A 26,813-nucleotide genomic window follows, 5' to 3' on the forward strand; every position below is an offset into this window, starting at 1 on the left:
GCTGGCTTAGCCAGGAGGGGCAATGCTCCTTCACTACTGTGAAGGAGTCGCCCCTGATATGACACCCAAAAAATTATTTAAGAACCCAACTTTATATGTGCCATCAGGGGGACAGATATTTCTTTATAGGGCACACCACCTTGGAACATTCTCCAGTGCTCTTCAGTCAGAGGTTAACCACATTCTCCTTACAGTGCAGTTTAAAAGCCATTTCTCTAAAATATTGATAAATTAGTTTCAGTCCTTGATATGTTGATGTTCCACAGCTCATCTGTCTGAATAGACTTATTGGTTCTAATATACATACAGTGAGCTTTGGGCCCTTTCACTTTCAACCACTGGCTTTTAAAGCAGCATCTTTCAGTCACTGATGTGATACTGTATCACCTTGTTTCAGCCCAGATGCCTACCTCTTTTTCACCTATTGATATTGGTTAAGTGCATCCCTCTTCCTCCAATGGAGTGCATACACTGCAACGCACGAGGGACATATTCACATCTCACTGTCCCTGCCCTCTGTTGGCCTAACAAAGTGGTAGATAGCTGCCCAGAAGCAACCTTTATCAAATGATCCCAGTGACACTAGTAATGGGCGATGAAGTTTTGAGGTGATATCATATCTCTCCAGTCTTTTTCACACAGATTAAGATCCACAGGTAAACTTGTTTTCTGAATGAGATAATGGTCTTATGGAAACAAAGTGAAACAAGTTTTTGTATATTTTATTGGGAGGTTAGATAAATAGACTTAACCTATTTACACAGGTCTCCTATTCATGTTCAAGTGGAAAATAATAAATCTGCTTGTAGGTTCTTTCCTGTGCCCGGAAGAGATTTATGAATTTGATGGGATTCACAAAGAATCACTGATCACAAACCACTTCAAAACATTTGGACCCCCCAACCTTTTATGGAAAATGATGTTATAAATGAAAACAAAAATGTTTTTGAACAGATTTAGTTGTTTTTAAATGCAGCATAAATACTTCAACAAAGGTAAACATGTTTAAAACTCAAAAAAATATAATGTTATTTGCAAAAGTTGAATTAGTACACCCCTAATGAAGATTCAGGTATACTTGTAGCATGCATATCTCGAGTCATCTTTGATTTTTCCTTCAGCTTTGACTGGAGCAATGTATGTTCCACCACACCAATTCTAATGTCCATCTGAATAGTTTCTTGTTTCAGCTTAGTTAAAGCCTGTTTAATTTTAACCAGAGGTGCTGAAAAACAAAGTAAAAGAGAATTTAATTTCAGAAAACTACTGAACAAACTAGCTTCACTTTGCAAAATGTTTGGGCCTCATTCCAGATTTACTAAGACCACGGCACTTCACCCACCCAATAAATATATGGTCTTTACATTCCATTAAATGGGTGCTAAATTTTAAATATGAGAAACCTTTAGACAATTTTTTGTTACTTTTAGACAACTCTAAAGTATAAACATAACTTTGATCTTGGATCTGGAGGACGACGACAGGGATAGGGACAGTAGTCCGGTAGACTCTGAAAGGTGGAAAGGGAGAAAGAATGTCATTTATTTAAGGAGCACAATCACAAATCAATAGCAAATGAATGGTTAGTGCTGAAGAAAGGTTAGGAAAAGATTGAAAGTTTTTCTTCGGACATAGTGGAAGCTATGATTGAAGAGTATGTATATACAAAAGATGCACTGGCAATCCAACATGCTGTGCCAATGTTCAAGAGAAAGTGTTCATTCATTGACTGGCAAATTTGTTTGTAATTGAGCTGCAGAGTGTGAGAAAGAGTCAATGGTTGAACGAAGGAGTGACTGAGGGACATGTATTTCAACGGTGAGTGTAAGCCAGCAATGATGTGTGATCGCATCACAACCTTGCAGGACACCAAATGAGAAATACTAAAGCCCTAAATATTGTCAAATAAAGAGTAAGGGGTCACTGACTGTAAAAGGACATAAATCAACAAACCTGAGTGAGACTGGTCTGGCAGTAATGCAAACGTGCCCTAAAAGATTACACTTGCTTTCTTGACAATTGTGTCAAACATAACCGATGCGAAGACACTATATGAAGGAACAAAAAGTGTAAAATCTGCTAGGTGAGAACTATGAAATAACAGAAAAGGCTACTGCATACCCAGCAGTATCCGACTGCTTAAGACACCCAGGTGCCCAGACATAACTTGAAAATGCCTGACACTGTCAGGACCAAATAGAGCATTACACAAAACATAATGATGGTGCCAGCCACAGTGCCACCTTATAAGAGCCCAGAGTAGTGCATTGTGAGAAATTAGGCTGTCGGTTGACTGGGGCATGAGCCTTGGTTAAGCAACAGCCACGATCCCTTGCAGGGTGAACCACAAAATGTCAATAATTTAATCTGTGCGTAACGCTGGGTAGCTTGGCACAAAAAGGCTAAACTTAAAGGCAATGTGTTAAAGTATTTATGCCGTACACAAAGAGCAATACAGTGAAAACACAACACAATATCCCAAACCAATTTATACAAATAGAGAGGATTTTAATACATTATTTGACACCAAACCCATCAAAATCCAATTAGTAGAACCTAAGTTTAAGGTTCAAAATAGCAAGTCCTCAGTTTTAGAAAAGGTACCTTGGCACCTGTAGTGCCAAAACCAGGGTCCAGGAGTGGATGGAGACCTCTTGGGGGTGCAAACCTCGCTCAGGTTGGGTCCAGGTGCAGGCTTAAGATGGTGGGAGGCTGTTATGTTCCTTTGGCTCAGAACAAGAGACCAGCTAAACCAGCTCCTAATTCACAACTGAAGTCTTGGGTGCAGGTGGTTATGCAGAGCTTTAAGGCTGGGCTGACCTTTGAAAGCTCCAAGCAGCAAAGCAGTCCTTCCAGGTACAGCAGGAGTCTGGCTGAGTGCATAGCAGGTCACAGAAGCAGGCAGTCTTGAGAGTCCTTTAGCAGGTCCAGTAGTGAACTGAGGAGCACGTCTGAGAGGGTTATTTGTATCCCCGGTGCCCTGCTCCTAGAAGTCAGCTGAAGTTTTCAGAAAGGTTCTCTGAAGTTCCAGGAATCTGCTGCTTCCCCTGTGCGGGCTCCTACTTGGCTGCACTGACAATACAGGGTCATTAAGACTATTGTGTGGTGGCAGAGCCCAGCCTAGCAAGTGGGGCTGTGCTGAGCTCCACCCTATCAAGTAAGTTAATGGCTCATTCAGGCTCTGCTAACTCCACTATTGTGTGACTCTCAGGGGTAAATCCACGAAGTCCCAACTGTCAGTTACACCCAGCCATGTGATCTAAGGCAGGTTATAGGCATTTTCAAACTTGCAATAATAAATCTGACTTTACCATTAAAGAGGGTTTATTATTACAAGCCCATGGATACCAAACATGACATATCTACCACCTCTGGTTTAGGAATTACAACCTATTGATTTTAATAAGGAATCCCCAATGTTACCCTATGGGAGGGGTAGGCCTCACAGAAGAGAACACATTTGGGAGTTTTTCTCTTCTATGACATGTAAAACTAAAAAGCACATGTTTTACCTTTTAATTACAGAGCACCCTGCCCTATGGGCTACCAAGGGCCTATATTAGGGGTGACATATGTATTAACAAATTTGTTTAAGGCTTGGAAAGAGGTTTTAAATGCCACGTCGACATGGCAGTGGGACACCGACGTCTGGCTGCAATGGCAGGCCTGGGACAAGTTTCAAGGTGCTACTTAAGTAGGTGGCATAGTAAGTGCTGCAGGTCCACTGGTAGTATTTAATTTACAGGCCCTGGATATATGGTATACCACTCCACAAGGGACTTACAAGTAAACTAAATACACCATTCAGGTATATGCCAGTCAAACCATGTTTAGGGGAAAGAGAGCACCTGCACTTTAGCACTGGTTAGCAGTGGTAAAGTGCACAGAGACCTAAGGCCAACAAGCAAAAATCCAGCAAAAATTAGGGGGAGAAAGGCAAAACGTTTCGGGGGGTGACCCTGTAAGGAGGGCCATTTACAAAATGCATCTTCATAATACAGTAATACTGAAGAATGCCAACTAGTTAGAAGCTTATTGTAATCCAAGTAAGTCACCAATGTTGGCCGTAAAACAAGACCTATTAAAGAGTTTTTGGAACTGCATCCCTATTCATCTAGTGATGGCAATAAGATTGACTGTGCTTGCTAGGCTTAGGGACTCCCTTGCATTCTCAAATCAGCAGTAAAAGACAAAATAGATGTAAGGCCAGATTTCAAGAGAAAACAGACAGCAGAAAATAGAAGAACAGGTGTATACAATCCTGACTTGTAAAAAAGAAAAAAATACAAAAAGGTAGAACTGGAGACTGACATACACTGAGGAAGTAGAGATCTGCACTTGATCAGTTCATCAGTACAAGTATGATCGGTGCCTCTGGACAAGACCAACTTAGTGTAGGGCCCCTTGATATTTGTCTTTCACAGTAAAGGCACTACTTGTGTCTGCTAATCTAATTCACTCACTGTATACTGAAACATCTAATACAAAAATTGACACAGCAGCATAACGGTACAGATTAAGAATACATGTGGACAGTTTCAAAATCTCAATGAGATTTTTTAGCAAGCAACTGCTGAAAGGTTCGGTCTCTAAGCAACCCATGGATTAATAGAGCTGACTCAAAATTAATCTCTGTATGATATTTGCTGATCAAATGTACTCTGGCAAAAAGCTAAAGATGCATCTAGCCGAACCTAAAAAGGAGTGCAGCAGGAAAACATGGGTACTAAAAGTGTGTGCTGTTTTAGAAAGAACATAGCTGCATCAATTCTTGCTAGCAGCTTGAGAACATTAATTCTCTTGACTTAGTAGCTTTGGTAAGTTTCGGAATATTATGAAGCAATAGACTTTTCACCTAAAACAATAAAATAAAAAAAGTACATTCACAAATGAAAGGCCCTGAAAACTCTTCAAAACAGAATCCAGCTTCCTAAGAGGGTATGGGGATTGGGAGGGGGGGGGGAGCTGCTGGGATAGCTTAGGTTGCCCTGCTCCTGAAAAATATAACACTCTTGGTGGTGCCCCAGATCTTTTGGGAACCACAACCACAGAAATGCACAAGGAAAGTCCTCAGGGTCTAATGTGGAAGTTTACTTTCCTTTATCCATGGAAGCTTGACTTCAATGTACCTGCATGGGTTGCATCAGCTTTCCTTTTCCTTTTCCTTTTTGATTTGCTTTAAAAAATCTGCTTGCCTTAGGCACAGGCCCACACATTCTTCCACCAAGCAGGCTGGCTCATAGCAGACTCCATGTCAGGTTAAAGTTAGCCGCACGGCCTCACTGGCTTTCTCCTTGTTAGACTTTTCATCCTTGGCATGGTCTCCCTTAACTGTTTGCCTCTGTTTCCCAGGTTGTTGATGTATGCTGTACTCTGTTTTTGCTGTTTTTGTTACACTGGGCACTTTACCACCGCTAAACAGTGCTAAAGTGCAAGTGCGCCTTTACAAAATGTGTATGTAATTGGCTTATCCATGATTGACATATTTGATTTACTAGTAAGTCCCTAGTAAAGTGCACTAGAGGTGCCCAGGGCCTGCAAACCAAATGCTACTAGTGGGCCTGCAGCACTGCTTGTGCCACCCACATAAGTAGATCTGTAATCATGTCTCAGACCGGCCACTGCAGTGTCTGTGTGTGCAGTTTTAACTGTAAATTCGACTTGGCAAGTGTCCCCACTTCCCAGGCCTAAACCTTCCCTTTTCTTACATGTAAGGCACCTCTAAGGCAGACCCTAGGTAGCCCCAAGGGCAGGGTGCAGTGTATTGTTAAGGTAGAACATATAGTAATGTGTTTTATATGTTCTGACAGTGAAATATTGCTAAATATGTTTTTCACTGTTGCAAGGCCTGTCCCTCTCATAGGTTAACATGGGGGCTACCTTTAAGTCTGATTAAAGGGTAGATTCCCTTTGGGAGCGGATAGGCATGTGGAGTTTGGGGTCTCTGAGCTCACAATTTTAAAATACATCCTTTATTAAAGTTGATTTTAAGATTGTGTGTTTGAAAATGCCACTTTTAGAAAGTGGGAATTTTCTTGTTTATATCATTTCTGTGACTCTGACTGTTTGTGGATTCCCTGTCTGTGTCAGTTTGACAGTTGGGCTGGTTGTACCTCACACTACACAGTGACACAAAGGGAGCTGGGATGTATTCCGCATTTCCTGATGAGCCATCTGTGCTAGAAGGGAGGGGAGGAGTGGTAACTCACACCTGAAAGGGCTGTGCCTGACCTCACACAATGCAGTCTCCAACCCCCTGGTGAGTGTCTGGGGCCTGGCCTGGGCAAGGCAGGATTTCACATTCAAGAGAGAAGCTGGAGCTGCTTTTAACCTAGAGAAATTGGATAGCTATAGCAAGGCTCAATTAAAGCAGTTCTGTAAAAATGTTGACTGTCCCATTAGGAGCTCATCCAAGAAGGAGGAGCTGCAAAAGGCACTGAGGGCCTGGGTGAAAGCCAAGAGCACTGAAGGGCACACAGAGGAGGAGGAGGAGGAAGAGCATTACATACACAATGGTATTGTGGGTGGGCCTGTTATACCCAGGGAGAGGGTCTCCAGGGCAGGTAGCAGTGTCTCATCTAAGGGTCTGACCCCTGCAGAATTGCAGGACAGACAGGCAGAGAGGGAGCACCAGAGGGAGTTGGAGAAAATGCGGATGGCCATTGAAGAGAAAAAGTTGTTGTTATCCCATGAGCTCAGCTTGAGGGAGCTGGATCAGAGGAGCTAGTCTAGTAGGGATGGTGGCAGCCACACCACAGTGCAGCCGGAAAGGAGGGTGCACATTCCTAAAGATCCTGTGAAGAATTATAAAAGAGAGGACGACATATACTTGTGGTTTAAGGGGTATGAGTCTGCTCTCCATATGAATCTGGTCCTTGAAGCTCATTGGGGGGCGGGTCTGTGGACACACTTTGAGGCAGAGGGGAGGGATAAACAGACAGCCTTAGGGGATGCTCAATCTCACCTACACTATCATGAAGAATGCCCTACTCACAAGGTATGGGCTCACCCTTGAGCAGTATAAGGATACGTTTAGGTCCTACCAGAAGAAGGAATCCCAAACATGGTTGGAATGTGTTGATTCTTATTGCAGGTCACTGGATGGTTGGGTGAAGGGCAGTAAGGTAACTACGTATGAGGGGCTTTACAATCTGATTGCTTGGGAGCACTTGTACAGTTTATGTTTTCCAGAGCTGCGCCAGCACCTGATTGACAGCAAGCTGACTGATCCCAGGAAGCAGACCGCTGGGAGAGCACCTCGGTCTAGAAGAGGTATGAGGGAGACAACGCCAAAGGTGGGCAGGGTCCCTCTCAGAAGAAAGGGGGGCTAAGGGTAACAGGGGGAGTTCTCTAAAGGGCTCCAAACTGATTCCCAGGTTAAGGATTCCTAACCCCCCAGTGAGAAGAAGCCATGGTTCTCCAAAGGGAATCTAGTGACAGGTGGTCCCCCATGTAAGTGCTATGCATGTGACCAGGTGGGCCATGTGAGGGGGGACCCCAAATGCCCCAAAAGTACACTGGCACCCACTGGTGTGCCGTTCCAGGGTTTGGCCAGTGTAGCCCTAGGGGTGGAGTTGGTTCCAGGTGGGTGGGAGCCAGCTGAGATGACCCTCATTTCACTAGGGGACAGTGAGATGGTCCAGAGAACCCTCGTGCCTGAGAAAACTAAGAAGTACAGGCAGTGAGTGACCATCAAAGGGCAGGGGGTGGAGGCTCTGAAACACACAGGAGCCAGTGTGACTACAGTGAGCAGTCAGCTGGTGTCTGAAGAGCAGATTGATCCCCGGGTACTTCACCAAGTAGTTGCAGTGGACAACTCAGAGCGCCTGCGCAGAGTGGCGCAGGTTACCTTTGAATGGGGGGGTGTCTCAGGTTCCTTGAAGGTAGCTGCGAGTCCAACCATGCCTGTTGATTGTTTGCTAGGCAATGACCTGGAGGATTCCCCTTGGAAGGAGGTGGAACACAGGTCTCACTTGGAGATGAGTGGCTTAAGGAGGAAAGTGAAGAAAGAAACAATTTATCGTCTGTGCCGTGCCAGACAATACGACGCACACCCTATTTTCCCACGCATCTCCTCCTCTGCGGTCTCTGTGTGTTATTTTTGACGCAACCCAGGTACTTTGTGTAAACAAGAGACAACTGTTGATTTCCAAGATAAGACCCTTTTCAAACCTGCAAAAGTGTTTTTTCAACTTGTGCTTATTGAATCTTTATTGTGTTGACCTCACTTTAACCAGATAAATATCATATATTATTTTAAACCTGTGTGGGTTATTTTTGTGGTGTTTTCACTGTGTTACTGTATGATCTGTTGCACAAATACTTTACACATTGCCTTCTAAGGTAAGCCTGACTGCTCAGTGTGAAGCTACCAGAGGGTGGGCACATGATAATTTGGATTGTATGTGATTTACCCTGACTAGGATTGTGGTCCCTATCTGGACAAAGATCTATACCTCTGCCAACTAGAGACCCCATATCTAAGATTCATTAATGCCTGTGGGTTACATGTTTCATTTCTGCTGATGAATGCAGGACCCAGCGGATTTTGAGACCTGGGCAAGAAGAAGTTGAATTATATTAATGCACTACTAAATATGAATGGCTGTGGTTTTGAATTACCAACGGTGGATACAAAAATAGTTTCATACGAAGACATCTAATGAGTGCTGTATATACAAGTGGGTGAGTATATCTGTATCTGAGTAGGTTGTTTTCAGGCTGTGCAAAGTCTGACAAGTAATCACAACACTTTGATTTGTAGAGGATATGTGGGGGCAGGCATTGTAAAGATTGGAGGTCCAGTAAGAAGTGGTCTCAGATCTTTTAAGTTCAGGGGTTGACTATCTGTAGGTTTCTATAACACCTATGAAGTGGGCTTCTAGGGCAGAGTACATTGGGATAATGTATGCATGAAAGCATTTAGGTGAGTGAGGCCTGCGCTCTTTCAGAGAACCCTAAATAGAGGAAGACACAGTAGTAAGATTTCAATGTAGAAAGTTCTTTTAGTAACCCAATTTACTTGTGTAGTACAAGGGAAAAGCAAGTCTATGATCATTAAAAAAATACTAGCTTGGCTTAAGGACATTGGGAATGGACTTAGTTCTAGTTGCCATGTGGAGGATGGGTAACAAATGTTCATCTTTCTGCATAATAAGACTATCTCAGTTTTCGGGGAGTTAACGCGTGACAGGATTGTTGAACATCAACTGGCCAGTATCACTAGGGGCCAAGATCAGCAAAGTTTCAAGGCGTTATGATGAAATGGGGGTCACTTATATAGTTGTGACTAAATATTTATTAAGGCCTGTGAGAGGGTTGATAGAGGTTCGTCCACTGTAAAGAAGTCATGCGCAGGTCGGGAGCTGATGCATTGATGGTTTAACATACTTGTATTTATGGAAAATATATTAGGCGGTGTTTTTGCAAGAGGGGTGCTTGAAGTATGTTCTGCAGTGATAGTTTGAAAGTGGCGGGGGAAGGGGCAGAACTACCAGCCCTGAATTGCACTAAGTGCTCTTACCTTTTTCTATAGGGGTTCTCACCCTGAAAAGTTTTTGGGGAAAAAAGGGTAAATGTAATATCACAATGCCTATCAGTTTTCACATTGAATCCTTCTTCGCTTCTACATTACATGTACTTTCATTTTTTCCATCCTGCTTAATTCAATGGGATTCTCATCATCATGGGGCATGAGCGACACTGCTACTAGCTACTCCAGGTCCTGCCCAGTCTATTACATAGTATTTCTGACACAAGTCCTGTTCTTGGTTATTTAAAAAAAAAAACACTTTGCAGGAGAGGTGATTGATCGATTTCAGGCACCAAAATTCTAATAAAGCACTATTTTATCAATGCTCTAAATTACACAAATTGAGTGTGACAGGTTGTATATTGCCTGCCAGCCAACCACACATGCACAAATCCCCCTCTCCAATCAGTCACAAGGTCCGGAGCTGTGCGGAAGAGGCAGTGCAGAAGATATACAAATACTGCCTCAGCGCAAATAACACTGAAAGTGGGTCACTACACCAATCATCTTTAAGGATACCTCTGCTGTGCTTTGTGCTTGTATATAATTTTGGTGTGCCAAATATAAGTGTGAGTAATGGTCTTTCGACTGGGTGGAAAAGGCATTGGGTTTAAACTGTGCCTAGATTAGCAGAGGTGGTACTATGCAAAGGGTAGTGATTCCAGTCTACCCCAGTCACACTTTTAGCTGAGAGAGTATATGTCTATGAGGCAAACTATGTGGCAAGCAAAGGGAAATTATATTTTAATACCCTGACACAAAATGGATCCCCGAAACAAAATGAAGTAACAATATTTTGAATGGATACATAATCGAATACCACAATTGGTAGAAAATACAGGCAGGTCCAAATAACCCATTTTCTGGGTAGAATAATATCAAAGGTGGTCAAACAAGGGCCTGAAGTTCACACACCCCACAAGCAAAAGCAACTGCCTATAACTGTGCATCGGCACAAAAGGTGATACAGTGAGAAAAACCAATACAACATTCAAATCCCACAGAGGAATGATTAATGGGCTGAATCCAATAATTACACAGCAAACCTTTCAGAAAATGCACCACAAAAAGAGGCTTAAGCAGAGAAGGCTGGTCAAGGATGTAGGCAGACAATTACATTTGACAGTAGCCACTGCTAGAGCTTGCTGGCAAACCACTATGCTAAATGCAGAACATCTAAAGTGCTGAGACAGAAATGTGTTCAGACCTTTCGACTTACAACACTGAATAAACGTATTTCAGAGAATAAGCCTCCAGCCTGTTCACACTACTCATCACTATTTAACACAAAACAGGTATTCTGCTATCACCACAACAGTGTTGCCTAACTCCACATAAAGGCAATAGCCCTCTGAGGGCAAAGTTTATTATGACCCTCCTGGGCTAGCAAGACTGCCCTACTATGAAACAGGCCTAGGTCATGGTGCACACACCTGATAAGTGTTCAGCTGTGATCAATAGCAGCACCAGTGTTCCAGATATCCATGAAGCTGGGGCACCAGGGGCAAGGGTGCTCATCCATCATCATGCAAGGGACTTCTACGTACCAAAACATGGACTCACCAGTGAGAAGAGAACATGACCATCACTTCAGTATAAAGTTTCCGTTCATGGTCCATTAACAAGAGAATGAAAGCATTTGCTGTCATATTGAGGTGCCTGCAAGAGGTACTGCCAAGGGGAAAATCCTTTGGAGCTGAGCCTACTGCCACAGAAACGTGCCTCCCAACATAGGGTTCTCATGAGACCACACAACCCTGTCGATTTATATTTTGAATATCAGTGCTGATGGCGGAAAGAGTCTGAATGGCACACCCTGTTCTTGTACCCTTGTGTGAGTCAGCAGAATTTCTTTTGAGAGCCTAAAGCTCTGAAACTTGTTAAGTCCCTACTTTCAGGCGTTGTGTTTTGGCAGAAAAACCCATTGGAGATATCCAGGGTCATTTTTTATTTTTTCACACTATACTGTTCATAAGTGCTGTGCTGTGTGCAGTTTGTATGGCAAATGTGTGTGTGTGACTGTTTAAATGTCTATAGTCTAAGACTATTCTATATGAATGATCGGGTTTAGCGACTGGAAATAGTGGATTGTTCATGGGTGAAACCGAGGGTTCAATTACACCCTGGTATTCTAATTGTTTGAGGATTTCCCTTGCAGGTGCTTTAGCTTCATACTGTTGAGTTTTTATTGGTATTATGTGATAAGGGGAATCTTTATCCCACCCTACGTGATTCGGTATAAAGCAGGTGCCTGTGCCATTGCCCAATCAACGAGCTTTCTGGGACCAAGGGGTGAGAAGGAGTTTTTAATAACCTCCTCTGCATAAGGGAGAACGCTGACAAATTCTGGTGGCTAATCTCTTTCGGCCCGCAAAATACCATAAATTGAGACAATGCAGTCCCAAAAGATGACGCAGATTACACGTTCAATGTCTCCCTCTAACTGAATAGTTACTTTATACACTCTGTCAGGTGTGGAGTCACTCATGCCCGCAGTCTCAACTTGTAAAGTTATCAGTTGCTTTCACATCCAGATGCGCTTGAAGATCCTGGCGAACTATTGTGACCTCTGCCACACTGCCTAGTAGTGCTAGTGCCCATTTCCTGTTCTTCTGTAAAGCCCTCTTCTTGAGTTCCATGTTGCATCGTAACTGTTGCCACTTTTTTGTTTTGTGAATTGGGGCTTTTGTTGAGGAAGTTTATTTTCTTTTTTAAATGAAACTTCAGACGAGTGTTGTGAGCCCTTTCTCAGTTTCACGTACTCTGTTTGCTGCTCTGACCGCTCACCTCTCTCGCTGCGTTTTTCCAGTGAGTCCTGAAAGGAACGAGATTGGCGTGTATCAGGATATTGATTTCTGTAAGGCGTTTTTATGTTATCTCTATTTTTTAATTAGATCTGTTCTGAGGGTTCTCTGCATGCGGAGATGCTCCCCTTTCTTTTTTAGGTGTTTGCTGTTTTTTTTTATCCCAGTGCTTTTTGGAACTGTCAGGTTATTGCTTGGGAGAATCTTTATTAGATCTACTTTGAAATTGTGGTTTGATTGGTCTGGCTCCCTGACTATCTCGACCAATACTAGAGTAGGTTTCCGCGATAATCTTGGGTAGCTCACATTCTTGATCCTGTGCAAGAACATCCCGGAACCGCAAGCGCACTGCTAGTGCAACTGCTTGCCACTTAAGGTTACTTAATATAATTGAAGACACAGTGGCAAAATTGCCCATTAATTGCATCCCCAAATCCAGGGCCGGGGCAGCCCCGTATTGGCAAGTGTCGGTGTACCATGTGCAGTAGTATAGAGTGTGGAAAATACCGTGCCCCATGTATTGCAGTTTTCAACTGTGGGAACCATCCCAAATGGCAAAACATAGTGAGGATTCTATGTTTATCCTGAAGACAGGTATGGGGAAAACTGCTTCCAGTGCTTTTATTTTTTGAGCTAACCAAAACAGAATTTCCTCCCACTTGGCGGGTGCCTTACCCATGATCAAAAGTACAGTTGCAGGATTAATACCTGGCATAACTGTGTGTGGTTGCACTGGAGCAGCTCGTGCTGGGTTAGTATTTAACGTTTGCATTACAAACTGTACTAACAGTCTGTATATTGCTGTGAGCTCTGTATATAAGCGGCGGACCCCAGCTACCGCTAAGGTTGCTGCATCAGGGTGCAATGTATATGTGGCTACTAACGGTTGGGTTGGGCCAACATTGCTCAGAGGACCTAACCTAAGGTGTAATATTGTATGTGGTAGGGCGCCATCAACCAATAGTTATGGTCTTGATAAGATAAAGGTATTTCTAAATATGCATAAGCTATGTATTGTACAGGTATGTTTGCAGGTATATAGTGATGAAATGTGTTTGTGTTCCTGTAGGAGGCTGGCCTGGCTTATAGTGGGTACCTAGTGGTGCTTACACCTTGTGCCAGGTCAAGTTACCCCTTATTAGTAGATCAGAGGTGTTATAGCAGCTTAGGCTGATAGAGGTAGCTATAGCAGAGCAGCTTAGGTAGAACTAGGAGACATGCAAAGCTCCTACCATACAACTTATATCACTTAGTACTATATCATAAGAAACACAATACTCTGTGTTACCAAAAATAAAGGTACTTTATTTTAGTGACAATATGCCAAAAGCATCTCAGAGGATATACTCCTTTAGGAGGTAAGTATTTACCTGATTTTGCTTTGTGTGTATATTTTGTGTATTTTAAACAGTTAGAAAAGTAGTGCAAACACTGTTGATCACAATAGAATACAATAGGAGGCAATAGGCCTAGGGTCAACACAAACCATATACTCCAAAAGTGGAATGCGAACCACGAATGGACCCCAGGCCTAGTGTAGTGTGTAGAGGGTCGCTGGGAGCGTAAGAAAACAATAAGGGTGTCCAAGATACCCCACCCCAAGACCCTGAAAAGTAGGAGTAAAGTTACCATACTACCCCAGAAAGACAGTAAAGTCGAGATAGGGGATTCTGCAAAGATAACAACTGACTGCAAAGCACTGAAGATGGATTCCTGGACCTGAGGACCTGCAAAGGAAAGGGACCAAGTCCAAGAGTCACGCAAGTGTCGGGGAGGGGGGGCAGGAGCCCACTAAACCCCAGATGAAGGTGCAAAAGGGCTGCCTCCGGGTGGAGGAAGCCGAAGATTCTGCAACAACGGAAGGTGCCAGGAACTTCTCCTTTGGTCAGAAGATGTCCCACGGCGTGCTGGAGGATGCAGAGTTGTTTCCATGCAGAAAGACCGCAAACAAGCCTTGCTAGCTGCAAGAGTCGCAGTTGAAGGCTTTAGGGGCTGCCAGGGCCTAGGAAGGACCAGGAGGTTGCCCCTTGGGGGAGGAGACAGAGTGGTCGATCAGCAACACAGAGAGCCCACGCAGAAGCAGGCAGCACCCGCAGAAGCACCTGAACAAGCGTTCAGAAGATCGGAGCGCGGCGGTCGACTCAGCACAACAAAAGAGGGTCCCACGAAGTCAGAGTCCAACTCAGCGAGTTGGGCAACGCAGGACGGAGTGCTAGGGACCTGGGCTAGGCTGTGCACAAAGGAAGTCTTGCAAAAGTGCTCAGAAGCCCTAGCAGCTGCAGTTCATTTCGTACACAGGATTACTGTTTGGCGTGGGGAGGCAAGGACTTACCTCCACCAAATTTGGACAGAAGGGCCACTGGACTGTCGGGGACACCTGGATCCAGCTCCTGTGTTCCAGGGACCACGCTCGTCAAGATGAGAGGGGATCCAGAAGACCGGTGATGCAGAAGTTTGGTGCCTGCGTTGGCAGGGGGAAGATTCTGTCGACCCACGTCAGAATTCTTCTTGGCTTCCAGGGTGAAGGCAGACAGCCCTCAGAGCATGCACCACCAAGAAACAGTAGAGAAAGCCAGTGGGATTAGGCGCTACAATGTTGCTGGTAGTCTTCTTGCTACTTTGTTGCGGTTTTTCAGGCGTCCTGGAGCAGTCAGCGGTCGATCCTTGGCAGAAGTTGAAGAGAGAAGTGCAGAGGAACTCTGGTGAGCTCTTGCATTTGTTTTCTGAGGAGAAACCCACAGGAGAGGCTCTAAATAGCCCTCAGTGGAGGATTGGCTACAGAGAGAGGTAAGCACCTATCAGGAGAGGTCTCTGACGTCACCTGCTGGCACTGGCCACTCAGCATTGTGCCCTCACACCTCTGCATCCAAGGTGGCAGAGGTCTGGGACGCACTGGAGGAGCTCTGGGCACCTCCCCTTGGGAGGTGCTGGTCAGAGGAGTGGTCACTCCCCTTTCCTTTTGTCCAGTTTCACGCCAGAGCAGGGCTGGGGGGATCCCTCAACCGGTGTAGACTGGCTTATGCACGGAGGGCACCATCTGTGCCCTTCAAAGCATTTCCAGAGGCCAGGAGAGGCTACTCCTCTCAGGCCCTTAACACCTATTTCCAAAGGGAGAGGGTGTAACACCCTCTCTCAGAGGAAATCTTTTGTTCTGCCTTCCTGGGACTGGGCAGCCCAGGCCCCAGGGGGGCAAAAACCTGTCTGAGGGTTGGCAGCAGCGGTAGCTGCAGAGAAAATCCCAGAGAGTTAGTTTGGCAGTACCCAGGATCTATGCTGGAGCCCCAGGGGTGCATGGAATTGTCCCCCCAATACCAGAATGGTATTGGGGGGACAATTCCATGACCCTAGACATGTTACATGGCCATGTTTGGAGTTACCATGGTGACGCGACATATAGGTATTGACCTGTATGTAGTGCACTCGTGTAATGGTGTCCCCACACTCACAAAGTCCGGGGAAATTGCCCTGAACAATGTGGGGGCACCTTGGCTAGTGCCAGGGTGCCCTCACACTAAGTAACTTTGCACCTAACCTTCACTAAGTGAGGGTTAGACATATAGGTGACTTATAAGTTACTTAAGTGCATTGTAAAATGGCTGTGAAATAACGTGGATGTTATTTCACTCAGGCTGCAGTGGCAGTCCTGTGTAAGAATTGTCTGAGCTCCCTAAGGGTGGCAAAAGAAATGCTGCAGCCCATAAGGATCTCCTGGAACCCCAATACCCTGGGTACCTAGATACCATATACTAGGAAATTATAAAGGTGTCCCAGTGTGCCAATCAGAATTGGTAAAATTGGTCACTAGCCTGCAGTGACAATTTTAAAAGCAGAGATAGCATAAACACTGAGGTTCTGGTTAGCAGAGCCTCAGTGATACAGTTAGGCACCACACAGGGAACACATACACGACATACTTTATGAGCATTGGGGTCCTGGCTAGCAGGATCCCAGTGACACAGGCAAAAACAAACATACATACAAGTAAAAATGGGGGTAACATTCCAGGCAAGATGGTACTTTCCTACAGTTCCAATCAACTGCTGGAAAGGTAATAAAAAAAATTCCATTCTGTAGGCTGGATAAGTCTCAAAAACAAATGTGACTTGGCCCCCCCCGGGCTGCTAGGCCACTTGGCAATAAAAGTGCAGTTAGGGGCAGTCGTATATTTACTGCAGTTGAGGGTTCGCCATGTTAATGATAAAATATTTGTTCAGAGATAAGGGCACCAACTGGGGACTGATCCTTTTAGGGTTCAAGCTTGAACCACCTACAGCTTTAGATAGGTACTACCTACTTAGCTGAGGAGCAAATCCTCAACACCACAGATGTCTCTATATATAGTATTGAGGTGTCTTTATTAGCCTTTAGTGAGACAGCGATACCTAGGAGGATCTGAATATTAGTGCTTGACCAAACGTTGGCAGCGCCATGTCGCGCAGGTTCTCATTATGCTAATGAGGCTACTGGATTTGGGCGGCAGAATCACATAGATTGTGGGTACTAAGTACAATTCCACGCCATGTAACACCTAATCCGGGTTTTCCGGCTAACTAGCAGCACCTCATCTTGGTCCAAGAACAGGGATGATTGTGGTAACCGGGTGCATGACAAGACTCCTCAGGGGAACCAATGGTTAATTAGATCTCATCCCTTTCTCTCAGTTACCCAAGTCTCACACATGCAAAGACTACAGAGGCAGAATATATTTCAATAATGACTTACTGAAGTAACTGCATTGTAGATTAAATGGCATGTATTGGAAAACTTAGGATGATAAAACATGATAAAAGCAAGCAGGTGACGAGGCGAGTGAAACACAAAAACAGTCCCACCATACTGTCAGTAGGAGTGATATATAGTTCTTCTACCTACACTATGTTTGAGCACCTCAAAATAAACCTAATCCACCCTTCAAGTTTCCCCCTGGGAAACCATCATCCCTCATACCTGGATAAGGAAGCCTGTCATCCAGAGAGACACCGTCTGCATGTAGATCAGGGGTTCGGCCGTCTAAGCAAGCAGTTGTAGCGAGGCAATCAGCATACAGTCATGGTCATCTGGCTGGAATTCCCCTCTAACGTGTTTGGTACAAAGGAGTGTTTTCATAATAAAATAGTTAACATTCTAAGAAATGGTCCCCACTTATGAGTGTGTGTTTTTCTGTGAATGTTGGAGAGACAGCATACCACGTTTTTCGGCAACCCTATCTGACTGTAGCCTTGGAGGAAGTATAAAGTGAAATAAATGTCCTACCAAGAATGTAATGCTTTCCCAGGCGAAAGGACAATAAGATAGAGAGAAATAAAACAGCACCGCAAAATGTGGCTATTGCTAGAAAAATAAAGCAATGCTGAATAAAATGTAACAGCGTTAAGTGCACATCAGCAGGCATAGTTTACTAAAATAACACGTTTAAAATATGGCTAAAATAGCAATACAATACCGTCCTGCCTGCTCAGAGACATGACTAACGGTTCACAGTAGGCCACAAGCACTTTCTGTTCACCATGCTCCCCTCTGGCCTGACCAGCCCCCTCGGGTGCTCACCAAGATGATGGCGGTGGTCGGTGTTCATCTACGCAGATCAGGGGTTTCAGTCTTTTCCTATCTTGACGACTGGCTTTTAAAGGCAGGATCAACACAGGCTGTCGTCTCCAACCTCCAGACTAAGGCGGACTCTCTGCATTTGCTGGGGTTCACTATAAATGTGCCAAAGTCATACCCTACTCCCTCTCAGACACTCCCTTTCATCTGAGCTGTTCTGGACACACTGCAGTTTAGGGCTTATACTCCAGAGCGGCGAGTCCAGGATCTTCTGGCTATGACACCGATGTTTCAGCCTCTATCCTGGATTTCGGTGATAATGACTGAGGCTCCTGGGCCTTTGTGGCTTCCTGCATCCTGCTGGTGACACATGCCAGATGGCATATGTGGGCTCTGCAGTGGGATCCTAGGTTGCAGTGAGCGCATCAGGGGAATCCCTCTGAAATGGTCTGGATCTCGGAGGGAACTGTACGAGATCTGCTGTGGTGGCTAATGGCCCACACTTGGGCCAGAGGCAGATCCCTCTCTCTTACCCAACCAGATCTGATAGTAGTGACAGATGTGTCACTCCTCTGATGGGGTGGCCACCTGGGGGAGGCAGAGATAAGGGGCATCTGGTGGTCTGGTGGTGCACTGAAAGCATTTCTTCTCTCTCTCAAACGAAAAGTAGTGCAAGTGTTTACGGACAACACTAGGCCATGCAGTAGTACAACAAGCAGGGCTGGGTGGGGATGCTGACCCTTTGTCAAGAGGCTCTGCGCCTGTGGAGGTGACTGGAACAAAAGGGCATTTCCCTGGTGGTTTAACATCTGGCAGGCTCTCTGAACACCATAGCGGACAAATTCAGCTGACAATACTTAGTTGATGACAAATGGCGTCTCCTTCCATAGGTAGTCCAAGGTCTCTTTCAGCAGTGGGGAGAGCCTTGGTTAGATCGGTTCACTGCCACAGAGAACGCGCAATGTCAGCAGTATTGCACTCTGGAGTTTTCAAGGCAGCAATCCTTCAGTGATGCTTTTAGTCTCGAGTGGAACTCAGGCCTCCTGTACCCCTTTCTGCTCATACAACCTCTGCCCAACATTCTCAAGAAGACCAAGAATGACCGAGCCCCAGTAATTCTTGTGGCTCCGGACTGGGCACGAAGTGTCTGTTATGGCAAACTAATGAGCATGGCCATTGATCCTCCAACCAGACTTCCCTTTCGGGAGGATCTATTGCATCAGCAGGGGAGGGTTTACCACTTGAGTTTCAGGGAGACCAGATCCTCGGGGCCTGCGCATGTTCCCAACATGTCCATCACTAGCCAGCTCCAAAACTCCAATAGATATATATACAATAGAGTCAGATAGTCCAAGTGGGGAAAAGAGGATTAGGTAGGGAACAGCTGGGAAGGAGACCTGTGGGAAGCAAGAGGTTAAACAACACAATGTCAAGATATAATCACATTGACTTTCAATGACTATGATTCTAAGAGTTCTTATACCGTAATCATGGATAACCTAGAACATGACTATAACTAGGCCTCAAGAAATGTAGGTACCTGGAAAAATCAAGAATGGGTTAATACAATGTTTCATTTGAGCTTTTCAGGACATATCATATACTGTCAAGAATACAAGAACCTTCTTCAAAAATAGTTTCAGAATAAACATTGCATTTTCTACAGGAGAGTACAAAGGCTATCTGAACATTCTATGAAAAAACAACAGGAAATATACTAGGAGCTTAATTAGCACAAAGAATGCCGCACTTCGAATTAAGCGTTTGAGAAAACCAAAAGCTCAGGATAAATGTGTGCACCTCAACAAACACTGCACACCAAAAGATTCAATGCCATGAAAAGATCGCGCGCACAGCTGATCTGAAAATCAAGAGTTTGCTGTTAGGAAATGAATCGCGCACCTTGCTGCCAATTTGAAATACACAATGCCAATATCATGAAACGATCCCGCACACTATTGCCAGTCTAAATATCAAGGTTAAATGCCAGGAAATGAATTGCGCGTCTTGCAGATTCGAAATACACAATGCAAATATCATGAAATGATCGCGCACACTGTTGCTGATCTGAATATCAAGAATCATGTGCCAGAATTTAATTGCGCACACTGCTGATTCAAACAAGAATATGTAAATGTCATGAAAACACAATCATGCACACAAGGAGTTTCACAACTAGGCCCAAGAACTCGAATGTCTTTGAAAACGGGGGTCGAGGGCCCAGCCCGACCTTCACCTTACCGCCCTGCTAAAGGATCGTCAATATAATGAGGGCAGGCCTGGAATTATCATTGTAGGCCTCCGGGACCGGAGCTCAGGAAGTTGCTGCCGCTCTGCACCGGGACCTCTGAATAATGAGCACGTGGAGCTGGACTGACTCCCTTTTTTAGGGTCAAGCCCAGCCCACAAACCACACCCATTCATGGGGCAGGGAAAGCTTCTAGAAAGTCCTAGAAAGGGACCACACTCTGACACACTCGGTAAGCCTGCAGCAATACCTTGCAAATTAACAGTTATTACAAACATCATTAATGGTGGTTTTCAAGGTTAAACTCTGCAATGCAAAAGGTTAACAAACTACATATAAACATATTGCATGAATTATACCTTTGCATACAGACTGGGTTTTTGCATTTTAGTCGCCGGTAGAGCGCGCACTGTCCTGATGTTGACACTGAGCCAAAGCAGTCTCAGCCTTCTTGCATGGAGATTGAGTGGCAGCAGTTGATAGCTTTTGACCTTCCGCTTAAAGTCTGTAATGTAATCTTGGCAGCCATGCATCCCTCCACCAAAACTGTATACGCCTGTCACTTGAAGAAATTTGTGGCATGGTGTACAGACACATCTGTGACCCCTTTTCTGAGGTTTTATTGTTTATCCTTTCTCTGGCCCAGTAGGGCTCTGCAATGTGCACTCTCAAAGGTTATCTGCCTGACATTTCTGCTTTTTTGCAGTTGCCTGATAAACCTTCATTGTAGTCTCCAATTGTAAATCAATTGCTTAAAGGCCTTTCTCATAGGTTTCCTTCATCTCCATTCTTTATGCCCCATTGATATCCGAATTTAGTTTTAACATTTCTGATGTGAGCTCCTTTTAAGCCTCTCCAACACTGTCCTCTCGGGCCCCTCACTTTGAAAACAAGCTTCCTTTTGACCACGACATTTGCCTGCAGGGTGAGTGAGCTGCAGGTATTGTCATCTAAGCCACCCTACCATTCCATCTATCCTGAAAAAGTGGTGCTTTGCACTAGGGCCTCCTTTCTGCCAAAAGCGGTTACACCCTTCCATGTAGGCCAATCCATCACCTTGTCCACTTTTTACCACACCCACATCGTTCTAAGAAGGAGGAGAGACTTGATCACCTGGACCCAAAAAGAGCGTTACCATTATACCCTGATCGAACCAAAGAGTTCTGGGAGGATGATCAACTCTTTGTTGGTTATGTAGGTGCAAAGAAAGGATGGGCAGTGCTGAAGAGAACCATTTCCAGATGGGTCCTTCTTTGCATTAAAATGTGCTACGCAGCGGTTTAGAAGCAACCCCCTGACGGTTTGTGTGCTCATTTTACCAGAGCTAAAGCTGAACCCACTGCGTTAGCAGGCAGAGTTCCAGTCCTAGACATCTGTCAGGCAACAACGTGGGCATTTCTGCACACATTTACCAAACACTACTGCCTGGACAGTCAGGTCCGTAGGTAAGGGCACTTTCCCCATTCAGTCCTGCAGGACTTTCCAATACGCACCTCCGGGGATGGTATTGCTTGGGTATCTAATCTAAGGTAAAGAATCTGCAACTACACAAGTTACTTACCTCGGGTAACGCCTTGTTTGGTAGAGACAATAGCTAGTTGCAGATTCCTTACCAACCCACCCATTCTCCCTGCTCTGATAAAGTGATTTCTAGGGGCAGGAAGTCCCTTTCAGAGCCCTAGTTTTGATGCACCAGTAGTCCGTGTTCTTCATGGCTCTGTACTTCTGGCGTGGAAAGTTGTGAAAATAAACTGATGTCAGTGTGCAGGTTGGCGCCTATACAGGACCTGCAACATCATATACAGCAATTATAGGGTGCTGCGCTTTTTATCCCACAATATCCCTATCCCCCCTCCTGAGTTTCGAGTGCTGCAAAGCTACCAAGGAGTGGCATCACAAAGAAACTTAGAGTTTTCACTCACAGAGCTGAGCCATGTCAAGGTGTGGTAGGGGTTTGTGAATGCAGTGGTTTGAGTTGTTATTATCGCTCGCCTTATTATCAGTTCAGTAACAACATTTTGAAATATTCATTATGACAAATGTATCTTACTGTTTCAGTACCATAGGTTCAAACCTTTTTCATAAGCAGGTATCAGGAATTGAAGTTGAACTTGGTAATCCTGGAGTTGTTGCTACGTCAGTATGCAAGCACAAATGGGTCCACTCTAGTGGAAATTGGTCAAACTGTACCATCTGCAGCAAATAGTATTTAAGTACTATCTGTACTATCTACAGATAATACACAGACTCATCATTTTTGAGTTAATATATGCACTAAAACCAGAGCAGGCTCACTAAAACCAGCTTTTGGACCTCTTTGTATGGCACATGAGCACTGAAAAAGCTCATGATATGGCCCCTGATCCTTCCATTTGAAATGATGCAGCTCCAATAAGCATGCTTTTTAGACCATTACAATGTAAACCTAAGCAACAGACTGCTGGCTGTGGTGCCTTGTGGGAGAACATTGATTCTGGAAGCATCTGATTGCACAGTGATCTTTGTTGCCACAAGCCTGCTTTCTCAGCTGTCAGAAAGGGGAGCTCTGTCCTGCTGTAAGTAAAGGAGGATGGAATCATGGAGGTGCTCCCTGCTCTGAATTGAGACACTGCTTAGAGTTCCACTGAGCCTGCTGGCCACTACATAGCAACACGCAGTGAACAATGATCTGAAGCTATATGATGCAAGCCTTGCTCCAAAACAGGAATGGGGGTAGATCCTAGTGGCAGGTACTTTACAGGTGTCCACAAAGGCATAGTAAGTGGCTAAGCATGGCTCAGGCGGGACTTGCAGGAGCACCCATCAGAGAAAAGTGCTTAGAGGTGGAAGCTGTGTTTATACTGTGACACCAGAAGGCCCAAGGTACTAAAAGTGCAGCAAAATTCAGCATTTTCTGGTTTCTACTGAAAAACAAATATTCCCTTCATTAGTGTTTTAGAAGTTGTTTTTTTGTTTTAACTGAAAACCAGAAACTTTAATTATCATGATGAAATGATGGTGTGTCTTCACTAGCAGCAGATTTCCTCATAAATGCCCATCTGATTTCATAACATACCAAATTTAAAATGTACATAATCAAAAGGCACTTACTTCCATCTGTCATACTACTTCCTTTTTCTTCCATTTCCTGTTTGACTTTTTCTAATTCTTCTGTGATCTTTAAATAAAGGGTTTTGGAGTCAACAAGTAGTCCGTTGCAACATATTTTACACATCTTAATTAAGAACAATACTTACAATATTCAATGTTTCAAATCAACCTATGAACTAGCACCTTAAAACTACGTCTCTTACAAATGAAGTTAATCCAAAATAACATTATGTCACATTTTTAATGTTTGAAGCAAATGTGACTTTGCTGCAATTTAATGGAATACTGTTTGTTGTCCTGGGTATGTGCAGTGAACTACAAACAAGTAGGGGTAGTTCTTAGCTTCCTCTCTACACAGATATTCTTGCCTGTGTGCTCTGAATGACCAAAACGTTCTCCAGCAGCTGCAGCAGCCCCACAGGACCAAAGTAACCACAGCCCCAATCTCCTTATTCCACTTACTGCTTGCTTCTAGACCCAGGACCTTTACCCGACAGCAAACCACTCACTCTCCCACAATGCCATCTGGAGAGCTGCTGTGCGTCTACACCTTGTAAAAACAACAGATGATGGACAGAATGCAGAACAAATCAAACATTCACCCCCAGTCACAGCTCTGGGTTTAATCCATCAGTTTTTTTTTTTTTTTTTGCTTGCCATGCCATTCCAGTTTAGACCCAGCCATATGCAAATCAGTCTTGACCCTGCTCCCCATGGGAACAGTCCAGCCCGAACTACCAGGCCAGGTCTTCCCTGGACCAGAAACAAGCATCCTGGGACCGGTTTCAGGGTATCACCCTTCATCAGCCAGGCTAGCTTGAATCCAGTGGCACAGTGAGCATGGCCTGGTAGTTCAGGCTGGACTGCTCCCATTGGAAGCAGGGTCAAAATTGATTTGCATATGGCTCAGTCTGAACTAGGGTGAAGTGGCAAGCAAAATAACAATGGATTAAACCCAGATCTGTGACTGGGGTGAGTGTTTGAAAAGTTTCAACACTCAGTTCACCATTTTATTTTGTGATATTGCCTTGTGCGCCCTAAGTGGCTAGGGTATGCCCAGACGTGGGGTCCCTTGCCTGCTGTTTGGTAGATTTCCCTAGGTGCCAGCTGAGCTTGAGGCCAAAATCCACAGCTAGGCACTTTCCCAAAAAAACATCGGATTTCAATGTAAAAATGTGATTTGTCCATGTTGCGTTTCCTGTCGTGGGCATTAGGCCTACCCACACAAGTGAGGTACCATTTTTATCAGGAGACTTGAGGGAACACAGAATAGCAGAACAAGTATTATTGCCCCTTGTATTTCTCTACATTTTTTCCTTCCAAATTTAAGACAGTGTGTAAAAAATACACCTATTTGAGAAATGCCCTTTAATTCACATACTAGTATGAGGACCCTGGAATTCAGAGATGTGCAAATAACCACTGCTTCTCAACACATTATCTTGTGCCTATTTTGGAAATACAAAGGTTACCTTCATACCTATTTTTCACTCTTTATATTTCACCAAATGAATTGCTGTATACCCAGTATACAATGAAAATCCATTGCAAGGTGCAGCACCTTTATTGGCTCTGGGTACCTAGAGTTCTTGATGAACCTTCAAGCCCTATATATCCCCGCAACCAGAAGAGTACAGCAGACGTGACGGTATATTGCTTTCGAAAATCTGACATCTGTAGGAAAACTTTGTAGGATCTACACAAATGACCCCTTGCTGAATTCAGAATTTTGTCTCATTTTTAGAAATGTTTAGCTGTCCGGGATCCACCACTGGTTTCAGGCCCATTTCTGTCACTAACAGGAAGGAAGCTGAAAGCACAAAAAATAGTGCAAATGGGGTATGCCCCAGTAAAATGCCAGAATCGTAATGAAAAATGTAGTTTCCTGATTCATGTCTACCTGTTCCTGAAAGCTGGGAATATGGTGATTTTAGCACTGCAAACCCTTTGTTAATGTTATTTTTAGGGTAAAAACCACAAGCCTTCTTCTCAAGCCCTTTTTTCCCATTTTGTTTTTTAAAGAAACAAAGTTTTTGCAGTATTTTGGCTACTTTCTTGGTCTCCTCCAAGAGAACCCACAAACTCTAGGTACCTCTTGAATCCCTGGGATGTTGGGGAAAAAAGGACTCAAATTTGGGGTGGGTAACTTATCTGGACAAAAAGTTATGAGGGCCTAAGCGCGAAGTGCCCCAAATAGCCAAAAAAAAAGGCTTGGCACCTGAGGGGGAAAAGGCCTGGCAGTGAAGGAGTTAACAGAAATGGGATCAAACAGGGGGCGCCCATCCCAGCATCTTTCAGGCTTCCACAGGTACAGGCGGGCCTAGTCTTGGCCCGGTGCACCCCAATCAGCAGGAAAAGAGCAAGATCTTTCTAGTGCCACAGGTGTTGAAAGGGGTCTTCTTCTCCCTCCAAGCTTTAGCATTGAGGAAATATGGGTAAAGTTGTCAGCCTTGCCCCGCAGTCAGATATCATTTACTGTTGCCCTGCTAATCTTTTATTCCCAGTTGCATTAACCCATTTTAAAATCATTTATTCACATGCAGAGAGCTGGACTACCATTCTAGTGATTTATGTAGGTTGCCTCGTTTTGGCTGGAAAAAATCAAACTTGCTACATCCACAGAAATTAAACTGGCTGTTCTTCAAATATTGTAAATAGTTGAAGTAAATTATCCATCTTCCACGTATCCTGAGGGCCCACTGAGTAATTTAACTGCATACTCTACCATGCCCTCAATCTCATTCTTATAATACAACATTTCTGATCTAAAGGTAAAATCTGAAGGCACATACGGACTAGCATAAGCATACAAAACCTTCTTATTACTTGAAGGTATCTGGCCTATGTTGAATTGTCATCATTTACAGTGATATCTACTGGTATTTTCACATGATGTATTTCCACTTTATAAGTATTCCAAAACATTATTTCCTCCACATGTATCTTGCCTATACAGCTTTGTGATGGGGAGGAAGCACATTTTTTTCAAATTTGTATTACCTTCATATATGGTTTACAATGCCATAATAATGGAGCGGTTATAACTGTTGTTTGTGTTGTCACTATCAGGGCTCACATCACAGGGTGTGTGATAATCGGTCATGTTAACATCACGCAGGTTACTTTCAGCTTCATTTCTTTTTTACCCAGCCTTGCCATTACCACATCTATTTTCATACTTCTAGTAAGCATTTCTATTTTATGACCTATCTGTTTGAGAATCTGAGCCCATTTATTGTTTTTCAACCTATTTCCAACCAAACAGCCAATATGAACTTCATTACCTACATTGTTTTCTTCCAAGCTGTTCAAACTCTTCACTTTCTTCTCTTTGTTATCTTCACTTGGTCCTTCAATTGTACTGACATCCTCTATTTTATAGAGGTGGCTACTACGCTGAGGAAAAGGGGCTTTACCCTACTGAATAAGCACCAACGAACCACTGTATGAAAGGCACCTGCTAAATAAATGCTAATGCTTACCTCCTTGCCTCTGTGTTGTCGATCTGCTATCTAGGGCAGGGCTGGGCCAGTCAAACTGATTGGCAGGCAGCATGGATGAAGGCAAAGGGTGTATATCATGTTGGATAGATGCC

General features: G+C 44.2%; 1 protein-coding gene across 2 annotated transcripts in view; it reads right to left on the minus strand.

The window, feature by feature from the left end:
• Nucleotides 1-706: 706 nt before the first annotated feature.
• IFT57 (intraflagellar transport 57) overlaps nucleotides 707-26,813 on the minus strand; it is a 192,967-nt gene continuing 166,860 nt past the window's right edge. The window contains exons 10-11 of one of the 2 annotated variants that reach the window (XM_069204792.1): nucleotides 23,219-23,285; nucleotides 707-1,225 (exon numbers count right to left, since the gene is read on the minus strand). In XM_069204792.1, coding sequence (XP_069060893.1) covers nucleotides 1,047-1,225; nucleotides 23,219-23,285 — 246 coding nt within the window. In that variant the 3' untranslated portion in view covers nucleotides 707-1,046. The remainder of the gene's footprint in view (nucleotides 1,226-23,218; nucleotides 23,286-26,813) is intronic. The other variant, XM_069204793.1, reaches the window with a different exon arrangement.

This window comes from Pleurodeles waltl, chromosome 8, assembly GCF_031143425.1.
Source record: "Pleurodeles waltl isolate 20211129_DDA chromosome 8, aPleWal1.hap1.20221129, whole genome shotgun sequence".
Classification (NCBI taxonomy): domain Eukaryota; kingdom Metazoa; phylum Chordata; class Amphibia; order Caudata; family Salamandridae; genus Pleurodeles; species Pleurodeles waltl.